The sequence below is a fragment of the Haemorhous mexicanus genome, chromosome 7 (genome assembly GCF_027477595.1).
Source record: "Haemorhous mexicanus isolate bHaeMex1 chromosome 7, bHaeMex1.pri, whole genome shotgun sequence".
Taxonomy (NCBI): Eukaryota; Metazoa; Chordata; class Aves; order Passeriformes; family Fringillidae; genus Haemorhous; species Haemorhous mexicanus.
The window spans coordinates 35,906,927-35,919,386 of NC_082347.1; the positions used below are offsets into that span (position 1 = coordinate 35,906,927).

The window sequence follows — 12,460 nt, forward strand, 5'->3', positions numbered from 1 at the left end:
GTAGATCTCCTACAGCCCAACTAACCAACACAAAATATAAAAGCCTTCCCTGCCAAGACAAGACACACAGATCCATATAATTCTGTTTCATGAGCCATTCCTGATGAGTTGCTGCCTGGGAATTACCAGCCACTGGAGCTCCAATCATATTGCTGGATCCAGCTTACTGATTCAAGAAATCTATGACCATGGATATTGGAACTATCAGAGAAACCAACCATTAAAGTTTTTTGCCAACTTATCTAGAAACTATTATCTGAAACAAATATTCCTATCTTTCTAGGATCCTTTCCAAGGATAAAGCAGACTATAAAAGTACATGCAATGTTCACACATTAAGGCTTCAAGGAGCTTCAAGACTCCATGGTAAGTAGTTCGGGTCTGGGGCTCTTTCCTTGTACCTCATCAGATTTGTGGCTTTTCACAGCACAGGAGTGGGAAGGGGAATGGCAGCTCGTGTTCTCTAATCCTCGTGGTAATTCTAAAGTAGCCTCTGTACATCTGATTGGAAGGAAAAAAATCAGCCTGGATTTAAGTTATGCTTTTTGTTATGCTTTTTTTGTATATTTATGGCCCCTGATCTCTCATGGAGCAAGCAAACCCAAAGCTGACTCACACAGAGTGTCTCTGGCACGCAGCAGTCAGGGATACATCCTGCAGAAAGAGCAGGCACTCTGTTCACCTTGAGAAAATTCAGCACCAGGGGGCTGAGTGTGCTTGCTAAACGAGTGGGTTAGCAAATCCTAGCTGCTTCTTTTTCTACTGTTCCAGATGCTTGGAATTTGGATTCTTGGCCTGTTTCTGCTCAGTGCAGCAGAAGGTAAGCATATGGGGTTAGTGTTTGTATTGCCTTTCTATGCTGCTGCATTTTCCACCTATTTCTTCGTGTTATTCCACACCCTGGTGCCTTAAGACTTATTTATTGAGGTTAATGTGGTTCACTTTTCCATATAGGAATGATGAGATGAGAGTGAGTGTTGTCTTTCCTCTCCATTCTGGGAATTCTGCCCTAAGAGAGAGCAAGAAAAGCTGATGCTTCCTATCTCTGAACAAAGCTACTGCTCTAATAAACATAGGAAATTATTTCTTGTACTCTTACTAATGATGGAAATGGAAAAAAAAAAAAAAAAAGCCAGGGCAAAGTGGAGAGGCAGTCTAATGAGGGCATAGCTTTGTATTCAGCAGAAGACACTGGCTTGTGCACTATAAGACTTTCCATGTGCAGTCAGCTGTTCAGCACAGTCTCAATTTATTGCTGAATATCTGCAATGTTTTGGCTTGGCATTAGGAGAAACTCATCAGCTGTCTCTGCCTTTGGCAAAGCAACAGCTGGAGGAGGGTACCCGAGGATACCACAAAGGAATCCTCTGAAGACTTTTTTGATGAGCAATAGGATAAACTGCAGCCTCTCAAGATCTGGGAAAAGGCAACTGCTGGACTTGGCTTTCTGTAAACTGTGGGATTTTCTAGAATAAAAAACAGACACACCCCCCCACCTCCAGAGAAGCCATGTGATGAGTTCTCACTGCTCCATTTCTCTGCTCATTGACACGGATTTTTCTGGTGTTCATTCTACAGGCAAAGAAGTTTGCTATGATAGGCTTGGGTGCTTCACAGATGATGCACCATGGTCTGGGACTGTGGAAAGGCCAATCTACAAATTACCCTGGAAACCAGAGAGCATAGGCACTCAGTTCCTCCTGTACACCAGAGAGAACCAGAATTACTATCAAGTAAGAACTGTTGTGGTTTAAACTTTGCTGTATCACATGCAAAACTTGTACATAAACACAGACTCCAGCTATGTTTCTGAAAAGGCTTAAAAATGGCCAAACTGTCACTTTATTCAAAAGACCAGCTCTTCAGGTGGCAGGGTCCCCATTGAGAACTACTGGTAAAATGAGCATTTGGGGGTAATTTTTTTCCACAGATAAAATGAAACCACACTGAAATCTTGTTTGCTCTAAGATGGGTGTAAAAACTTGCTTTGAATGGAGATACACGTGAACGTTCATGTAAATTCTTGCCAATGAGTTCAACATTGCAAAACTTTTAAACGTCTGCACAGCGAAGCATGGTTCAAGTCTTTGCAATTTTGAAATCCTAATTATAGAAATCAAAATTAAAGGTTTATGAAGTTCTTCTCTATGCTAATTTAATTATTTTTAAATCTACATTAACATAGGAGGTGTCTGCTGTTGATAAGTCAACAATCGAGGCCTCAAATTTTAATGCAGACAGGAAGACCCGATTTATTGTACATGGATTTATTGACCACGGGGAAGAAAACTGGTTGTCAGACATGTGCAAGGTAGGTACCACAGGGACACCCTTAGTTTGCATTTATAAACACATTCATATAAATTGTCTCTTTTCTCGGTTTCTAACCCATTTTTCTCATGGTATTTGTAGTGATAAAAAAGAAAAAATTAGTTCGCATTTTCACATTGCTACCAAATTGAGTATGTAGGTTTGGACCTTGAGGAAATAATGAGGTAAAATTCATTCAGTTTTTCTCTTTAGTCAAGCGAGTGACAAAAAGATTTGACTCAGTAAGTGCCCTTTTTCTTGGTAAAAAGAACACAAACCCTGGGGGAAGATATTGGCTAGGATCAAGGGGATTCCAGAAATACCTGCAGACTCAAAGCTCCTGCATCCTATTTCTCCAGCCAAGAGAAGGATTCTAGATGTGGAAGGGCCATCACAGGAAGGTCTGGGCTACCACATGGGTGCAGGAGGCTGAGCTCCTGGGCTAACCCTTGCCAAAAGCAATAAAGACATAAAAATGTACATCCAAAGGGGACCTCAAGGGGAGCATTTGGAACAAAGCTTTCAATCTAGGACTTGCTATGAGCACTGAATGTAGTAAAGCACTATGCTTTATTGATTTTTTGTTCTAGTTCCACAAACTCTTTCCTAACTCTGTCCCTATGCAAAGTGCAATTCCAGCTTGTGGTTTTCTCAAGTCCTCCAAAGAAGCTTTTAATTGCTGCTGGAGCTAATGAAAGCCCCTAGTCATGCAGCACAGAAAAAAATCCCAGCTGATGGCACTTTGAGGATAAGGTTTTTCAACGATTAACAGAAATACAATTTATTTAAACAAGGTATTCCTACTTTACTTATGAGAACCCTTTGAGGAACAACGGGAAGCTAAAATCGAGGTATTTCACATTTATTGCATCCCCATTGCATGATTCTTTTTGAGGCTAGGTCAAAGGAAAAGAAAAACTATGGATGATGGTTGGATTTGTCAGTCAATAATTTGTTTAGAGCATCAGAAGCAGATTGATGCTTTTATAATTTTCTCTCTTACTTTTGGCATTTTATAATTAAGGTTTGTTTCCTGGAACTTCTCTATCAATCAGATAGCTCACAATATATTTTTCAGCTTGCCCCTTAAATCCATTTGATCAATTTTCCAGAATGTAGAGGCATGAGATAAATCCTTAAATTCTTCATCTATTACAGCAGCCTGTGTTGTATCACAATACTCTAGTTTATATTTAGAAACAAATTGGTCTCAGTGAACCTTTTCAATAAAGAGTGGAGCAAAGGGGATTGTGAACACATCAATCCTCCTATGCGTATCTGTTACTTGCTTTCCTTCCCATTAAACAATAATCCTGTCTGCAAACTGATTTTTACCACTTCTAGTATGGTCACAGACACCTTTATTACCTTTTTTGTCCTTTTTCAGTTGTTGCCATATACTGAAGTTGCTAAAAGAAAATGCTTTTAGCCAAACAATCCAGCTCAATGGAGAACAGTAAAACTTCTGGATCTGTAGCAAAGCCTCTACCTGCATATTCCCAAATACAGCCAGAAATCTGAAATGAACACCAACAGTTGGTACACCATCTTATAAAAACATTATCTTTCTTACAAATCTGCATCAGAAAACCACTAGTGACTTTTACTAGCAAAAATATTCTTACTGAATTTGAGTTACAGTGGTACTTTTAAATCACTGAAGTGAATAGGTGCATAAGTAGAGCTCTTATTTAGTGTTACGTACCAAGTGTGATTGAAAATGAAAGTTGAATGTTTCATGATTGCTATTGTTCTCCTTCCTGTGAAACATACTCCTCTGGGTATTTGAAATGATTACCACAATCCATATTACCCTCTTTCAGCATTGTGTGATCACACAAACCCCTCTGAGCACACATCCATGCTACAGCTTTGGTTCTCAAATCATTCTCATACAAGTTCACACAAGATTTAGTAGCTGAGCCACAGTGACCAACATGAACTGATCCCATACTGTATTTACCACTGTTTTTACTTTTGTTTTACAAAACAGAGGATGCTTACTGTGGAAGATGTGAACTGCATCTGTGTGAACTGGAAGAAAGGTTCCAGGTGTCAGTACACCCAGGCAGCCAACAACATCCGTGTCGTGGGCGCTGAAATTGCTTATTTTGTGAATGTCCTCATGGTAAGAGTCTGCTCTTTCTAAAGCTCTACTATAATATTGACTTGAAAGAAATACAGCTCTGGAACTTTCACAAATGTAGATGTAACCAGCAGAAAACATTGTTCTCTACTCCACAGTCAGTTGTGCTGAAAGCATACAGCACAATTTTTTTTAAAAAGGAGAATATTATGTGATAGCAGCGAGGCCTGCTAACTTAAGGAGAGGAAATTCTAAAGGATATTCCCCTAGTACAGCCAAAGAGTTACTCTGTAGATGTTAACAAATGCTGTGTAAAACTAAATATGCAGAAATAATGGATATGGCCAACTTCTTTCTCATGGAGATAGAACTGTTATAAATGATCAGCCAGGAATCCAGATTAATAAATGCGAAAGATTTTATTTTCATGACTGAAATACGGTCCTCAAAAACCTACAGCCAAAGGGACATCGTCGAGCCCGGGATCGGCGCTGTGTGAACCGAGATCTGACCTCTGTGGTATTGGACCTCTCTCTGTTCACCAATGCCATTTTCGGCAGGGCTGTTTTATACAGTTTTTTATGCCTGAGGCAGAGGTGCCCCCATTTCTTTTGTAATCCCGCATATATATGAAAGTTTCTTTCACTGTGTAGGGCTGGACTATTGCTGGTCCTGAGTTTTAGCAAGCTCTGATCATGTCAGGGGCAGTTGCCTATTGAGATGTATCTTTGATTATCTTGATTGATGGTATCTATCAAGGGATGATCACCCTTTGGCTCTCCTGATGACCCCAGAGGCGGCCAATCATCGTGCTGGCCAGGTCTATTTCATTGTTAAACGTGGCATTATTCTCCTGCTGCCTTCAGGAATTTCAAAATTCCGGAGTGGTTATCTGTCCCCTGGCTGCATATGGTCAGAGACTCCTTGGATTTTATAATTTTATAACACACATTTTCTCTTAAATCATGAATTACTTTATAACATATATTACAGAACCAATGAGCTCACATGAACACCAGAAAACCAGCTGGCAGCACTGGCTGGGGACAAGCAGGACCCACCAGCTGCCCCAGGGAAAGCTGTGGTGGACAGTGCCCAAACCCACAGGAGGTGGCTCCTTTTGCAGCCAGCTTCACACGGCAAGTGAAGCTTGGTCTGAAGCCTTCTCTTAATCTAGTTGCTTTCAACACAAATTTCTCATCAAAGAAGTATAAATAACTAAAACCAGAGAGTGTGCTGGGTCTAGCAGTGCTTTGACCCACCTCTCATCCTCCACATCTGCATTGCAGCTACTGAATTCCTGTCCAAAAAGGCTGAAGGCATTTCTCATCTCATGACCTCCTCCAGCTTTGAGTGGTGCTTAACCTGCCAGGTGCAACTAAGAGTTCCTGCCTGGCTTATTCTTGCAAGCCAAACAAGCATTCTGTGAACCTTAATGGGCCCTCTGGAAGAATACAGAGCCCCTCAGGACTCTTGACAGAGCTGTCTGGAGTCATACCAACCTCCCAACCAGGGCACCAGCTGAATTAGGAGGTTTGGAAAATCTATGTCCCAGACAGAACTGGCAAAGAGACGCTGAAATCCTAGAGGAGTTCCTGAGCCAGCAGGCAAATTAAAAGTAGTTTCCCAGCCCCTTTCAAGTCTTCCCTGTTGCTGATGCAAAGGGGCATAGCAATGATTGTTTTTTGCTGTTTTGCCAGGATGAATATGGATACTCCCCAGCTAATGTTCACATCATTGGCCACAGCCTGGGAGCACACGTTGCTGGAGAGGCCGGCCGGAGGCGCCCGGGCATCGGCAGAATTACGGGTTAGTGCCTGCAGCCACCTCCCACCAGAGGCACCTCCCAAAACCCTGCTACCCACCCTGAATCATCCCACTGTGATTGCATCCCTGGGCTGCACCATAGTCAGGGCAATTGGGATATTGTGCTCCTTTCACACAGTACCCCAAGGAGCAGGGCTGTGCTAAGTGGGGGAAAGAGCGTGATAATTATTTTCCTTGCACATGTGTTACACAGCAAAGGGATTTTTTTTTTTAAATGTTCAGCCCTTGCAGAGGTTAAAGCTGTGGGTTTGAGCTGCTTATTTATCGTGTAGGCAATGTCAAGGGCATTGTGCATTAAGCAGAGTGGCCTTTCATGGATAAAAGACAATTTTGGAAATTATTAACAAAACCCTTTTCAATTGTTGTTTTTCCTCGGGGATTTCAGGCTTGGTGAAACTTGGACTAGTAGTCTACAAAATCCAGTTTAAAAGCAAACCCAAAATAAGCTGCCTAGGGACAAGAAGAGATGCAAGTATAAGGCAGCAAAAGCTGTACAATTTGCAAGACTTTACAAGCACCTGAAATTGCTGCAGCAATTTGGCAAGCAAATTGATTCCATTTGCTGCTAGGTTCAAAAGCAAAGCTCATTGCTTCAAATCTAGATGTTTTTCCCAAAATCTGACTGGAGCCCGACATAGGCAGGCAGTATAACTGCAAGCAGGGGGTGCTATCAGCACAAATTCCTCTGAGTACTCTCAAGCAAGGGACTCTAGAAACCCTGCAGATGGATCAGTTCCTTGGGATGCCGACGCAGTAACCTCAGTTTGAGCAGTGTTATTAAAGAGAAGTTCCATTTTAAAAAAAAAAGTTGATTCCAAGTGTTGGCATTCAGTATTGCTGTCAGTATGTAAAGCAGTGAAATTTAATAGGCTTGCCACAGGTGACTTCCTGGGAGAAAAGCCACTTGGTAATTTGAGAGCACACATCCGCATTTTATTAATGCCTACATTACTTGGATATAAGAACCATAGGTAACTATATTTGTGGCATTCATTCTATACCATCAATCAATGACATGTAAAATGATTCTACACCTACATTTCTTTATCCATACATAACACTACTCTTTTTCTCTCAGGACTGGACCCTGCACAACCTTATTTTCAAGGCACTCCAACTGAAGTCAGACTGGATAAATCTGATGCAGAATTTGTTGACGTTATCCACACAGACTCAGCTCCCACAATCCCTAACCTAGGTGAGTATGCAGCTTTACTCTGCTGATGATTTATTATTTTCTGTACTGAATTAATGCCCTGTGGCACTTTGGTGCTCTGACTGTTCACCGAGGTTGTTGTGCTGGGGCAGAACAGAACAAATTCACCGCTTCAGTCACCAACAGCTCCTGTCCTAAAACACCGTGCACAGGCAAACTCGGAGCCAGCAGCTACAGGTATGAGACAACATTCATTTAAAACGTGCTTACCCTGCTTCAAATGCTCTCCAGGTTTTGGCATACGCACAGCTGTTGGACATCTTGACTTTTATCCAAACGGAGGAGAGGAGATGCCTGGCTGTGACAAGAACGCTATTTCACAGATCGTAGATCTCGATGGCATCTGGGAAGGTAAGTGTGTTCTTTGCATTTCAAATTCAGGGGAAGTCCTCAAAGTGTAGCCACTTATCTTGCCTTAGTTCAGGGGTTTTACATTAGCCTTTGCTGTATCCACCAGCTGCAGACTGCAGTGAAGCTGTTAAAATGCTCAAAACACACCACTTTTCTAGACCTTATTAAAAAATAAACAAGACAAATGTCTTGCCTCTGGAAAATGTGTGTCCTCATAAGGATCTAATATGAGAAACGAAAGTTGCTGGAGCTGTGCCAAACATTCTGAAGGGTCTTTTAACAACACATTGCATTTTGTGTCTAACTGTCCAGCAGCAGCACTGGTGGAATTGGGCAAAGATGTCCACACCTACTCCTGGGAGAGAGTCTTCAGCTGAAATTCTTCTGAGATAGAGCAAATAATTCGGTTCCTTGTTTAATTACAGATTACAATCAGAGTTGCATTGAAGTGATCTCATTGTGCCTATTTTTAGGACATGTAGTTGCTCCAATACAGTGTTCTTTGTTGTTTTACGTGGTTCTATTAAAATTTCTAAGTATCAAATTATTCCTATGTATCTTTCTAAAATTAAATTATGCATAATATTAAAAAAATAAATTTAAAACCCCGAAGATTTCTGCAGTGGAGATTTTTCAGTACCTTATCTTAGCTCTTTCTTACACTATTTCAGGCAACTTAAACTCTACGAATCCTTTATCTGTTTTGTGGTCGCTAACCTTTTTACTCCAGGTTTCATTCAATGCAGCTGCAGGCATTACTTTTTCATTCTCGCACCCTTTTTTTTTGATAAAGTTTTTATCAATAATGGGGAATTAAAGCACAAATAAATAACTGCATAGTATATGCTCCTTTTTTTACCTGAAGTCAGGAAAACACAGGCAACACAAAGGAAAATAATATATTCACTATTTTAATTTTAAGAGTCTCCATTTCTTAAGTACCCCCCAAATAGTAATAATTTCGTTTTGAAGCCCTCAGCTGGAGCAAATCAGCACTGCCCTTGGAAGTTCACTGTTAAATACTTTTCATTTGGTTTTCTTTTGTTATTGTAATGAAACTGTTTTCTAGAAAAGACCTACTTCAGGCAGCCCTGGTTTCTATTGTTAAACTCAGTCAGATTGCTTGAATAAGTGTTTTTTGAGGGGCAGGGCTGAGCTGCACAGTCGGTCTCCACAAAGCATTTCAAGTTTGCATTTTATACCTGTTGAGCCAGTGACATTCCTTAGGGAATCATTCCTTAGGGTGAGCGCATCAGAAGCAAGTAGGGTTCCAACCTCACCTTTGATTCTCCAAGAATTGAGATGAGGCTTTTGAGGAGGAATGATGCATCTCAGTGACACAGGTTTCTTTCCTTGAGTGGGAAGAGAAAAGGAGAACCAACCTCAGGGCATGTTTTCACAGGAACTCGGGACTTTGTGGCTTGCAATCACTTGCGGAGTTACAAGTATTACTCGGACAGTATCATGTACCCTGACGGATTTTTAGGCTATCCTTGTGCTTCATATAATCTTTTTCAAGAAGTAAGTATTTCTCAGAGCTTTGGGATGGACCCTATTGAAAACATTACTAAAAATAAATCCTTTGACTAAATTTTTTTTTATTTTCCTTGTCTGGCTGGATAATGTTGTTAATAGATATATTTGTTTTCACTAGGGAAAATGCTTCCCATGCCCAGAAGAGGGATGCCCAAATATGGGTCACTACGCAGACAGATTCAAGGACAAGATTAAAGATAATGAGCTCACGAAATTTTACCTGAATACTAGAGAGGCCAAGGATTATCCTCGTGAGTTTTGAATGCTTCCATTGCTACCTACTCCTTGTAAAAATTTTAATTTCCTCTTTGGCAGTTAACTTTAGCAGATGAACAAATCTCATCACAGTGCAAAGTCTCTTCTGTCCTTCATGCTTTTTCCTCTTTTGCCCCATCACTAATGCCAGTTTGGGGCCCTACAGGGCAAGAAAGTGACTGACAAACTCTAGAGTCTAGTGGAGGTTACTGAGATGTTTAGCAAGGTTCAAGGAGAAGGGAGGAGAGACAATGCACAGAAGTTGCAGAAAGGGAATTTCTTCTTAAATAGTATGAAAATTGTATCACAGTGGCAGTGCTTAATGCAGGAAGAGGGGCCCAGGGAAGCTTTTGGCGTCATTGGAGATGCCAAAAACTCCATTTGACAAAGGCCAAGAACAAGCTGATCACAGCTGTTGGATGGACAAGATGAACTCCTTTACAACCTCAGTTATCCTGAATGCCAGCTCTCACAACACCCTGCTTAGTTTGCCCTTGTAAGCACAGATCAGAATCTCCTTCAGTTCCTTTTCCAAATTGCACTCTAAAAGGAAGTTCCCACCAACAAAAATTCTTTTCCTGGAGCTTCAGAATTCTTTCATGCTGCTTAGATTCTGTATCTGTAGTTATCCCCAACACCCCTTTATTTCCAGCTTCACTCTGTATGAAAACTTTAAGGGTCAAAATGCTGAGATCTGTATTGTATTTACTACAATATGGATTATTTTTCTCTTTTTCTCTCCCAGAAAGTAACACAAATGTCTTCCATTTCTCATGTTGATCTCATTAGGACATAACAGATTTCACTCAATGATGTTATGTATTTTCCGCTCTCAAATATACCCTACTGACACACCAACAAATTAAAAAAAAAACCTATATAATTTGATGTTTTGGGGACTGTTTCTCCCTGGGTACAGTCTAAGTAATTCCATTTCCTCTGTGTAGTTTGGAGGTACAAAGTATCTGTGACCCTCTCTGGAAAGAGCAAAGTAAAAGGATATGTGAATGTTGCCCTCTACGGAACTGATGGGAGCACAAAGCAGCACCAGATCGCCAAGTAAGTTAAACATTCGATAGAAAAGAAACTTTTCTTCTAGAACCCTTAATTTGTGTTTGTAATTAATAATTCTTTTTTAATTGATCTTCTGAAGACAGAAAGAAAAAGGCAGCATCTCAGGCCCACCTGCCTTTGCTGCCTCTGAAAAAGCGATTTGGGATGAATTACATCAGAAATCTGGCAATAATGGTGCTGCCATATCATAGGATAAATGTTGTCTCTCTTGTTGTACCCTCTTGCCACCACAGCAGAGCCTTTGACAAGACTGGTAATTAACTGTAAATGTTGCCATGCCTCACATCCATAAAATGCTGTTTTTCACAGGGGTACCCTCAAACCAGACAACACTTACACAGCCTACATCGATGCAGAAGTTAATGTAGGACAGGTTACCAAGGTTAAATTCCTTTGGAACAACAACTGGATAAACCCAACTCTTCCTAAACTGGGAGCTGCAACTGTCACAGTAGAAGCTGGGGAAAATAGAGCACAGTAAGTACTGTGAAAATTGTGAAAATCTTGGAAGGTACTGGACAAGATAGGTGACAAAATTACAAGTGGAGTGGAAGCCTTTCCACAAGAAAAGTTGTTTAAGGCATTAAAAGGAAAAGATTCTCAAGGAAATCTTTTCTTTCCTTCCTTTCAAGACACTGTTCATCCATAGTTCTATTCATTGCTACTTCAACCCTTTGCCTAAAATAACCTCAGAGAAAAACTGAAAATCTCTCCAGGCCTTAGCAAAAGCAAACTTTCTGTAAAATTCTTTGGGTGAGAAAAAATAATGCTGTCTTAGATCATCAGCATCATTCTTGCTAAACTCCTACTGTCCATAAAAACAGATTATTTGTGGGTCTGATTCTCTGTCAGCTGGAACCAGCCAAGTATTCCATTGCTATTGATGACCCTTAGGGTCATGACTGACTAAAGAGGATGGTGATAATAAATCCACTTTTCCCATGAGGAACACTAACACTTGGAGCCTGCACTGAAAAGCTACATATAAAGCTGAGGGAGAGAGTCTAAAATTGATTCCTCTAGACTTTGTAAAGCATTGCTCAGATTATAGAAGCATGATTTACTGATCCAGTTTCATTAATTTTCCTGGACTTTAAACATTAATTCCTTCATTTTCTTGATCAGTTATTTTATTTTATCCACATCATGAGTTGATATCTAGAACTGTTTAAATTTTATTTCTTCTGTTTTCAAATACACAGTTAAAATTCCATCATTTAAAAGACAACATGGGTGGTGGAAACAGTTTCAAGCAAAGTGAAATGATTACAGCCAAGGAGCACTTGAACTCACCTTAAAGCAGAGCTCCGAAGTCTGGCTGTAGTTCCCAGTCACCAAAGCACACTGCTGACAAAGTGTATTTCTCTAGACAGGAACTCACCCTTCTACTGACTTGTGACCTTTGCACAAAGAGTTGTGGTCATCTCTATAGAGATGGTAGCACAAACTCTGGGGAAAAACCCCAAAACTGTAACATTAAAGCAAGGTGGGGAATGAAGCAGAATGAATACAGTCTATCAATGCTTTCCCCAGCAGGTATATTTCAAATTTAGACGCTCAAAGTTTGTTCTGTTCAGTTGCCTGAAATGACAGATCCGGTTGTGTTAACACCAAAGAAATCCACTTGTATCATTTCAACAGCTGCTGACAGCTCAAGGTGCTCTCATTTCCTTCATCCTCAGGTACCGTTTCTGTGGGTCTGAGATCGTGAGGGAGGATGTCCTGCTGACTCTGAATGCTTGCTAACAGCACATCTGGATCCCCAAATCCTTGTTACCAATAAAAGCATACAGAAAACACTGGAA

The 12,460-nt window shown here is 40.6% G+C and overlaps 1 protein-coding gene across 1 annotated transcript; it reads left to right on the forward strand.

Moving 5' to 3' along the window:
- The first annotated feature begins 291 nt into the window (after window positions 1-291).
- LOC132330100 (inactive pancreatic lipase-related protein 1-like) lies at window positions 292-12,460 on the forward strand. Its single transcript, XM_059852026.1, has 13 exons — window positions 292-366; window positions 772-820; window positions 1,579-1,733; window positions 2,186-2,311; window positions 4,304-4,438; window positions 6,097-6,205; window positions 7,302-7,421; window positions 7,671-7,790; window positions 9,193-9,311; window positions 9,445-9,577; window positions 10,529-10,640; window positions 10,965-11,132; window positions 12,338-12,460. Exons 1-13 carry the CDS (start codon window positions 364-366, stop codon window positions 12,399-12,401), a joined length of 1,413 nt encoding a protein of 470 aa, XP_059708009.1. The 5' UTR covers window positions 292-363; the 3' UTR covers window positions 12,402-12,460.

Excerpts from the sequence above, each read along its gene's own strand:
- LOC132330100 (XM_059852026.1), top strand. Across the intron at positions 6,206-7,301 it reads GGGCATCGGCAGAATTACGG|GACTGGACCCTGCACAACCT; the intron begins GTTAGTGCCTGC and ends TTTTTCTCTCAG. Across the intron at positions 9,312-9,444 it reads CATATAATCTTTTTCAAGAA|GGAAAATGCTTCCCATGCCC; the intron begins GTAAGTATTTCT and ends TGTTTTCACTAG.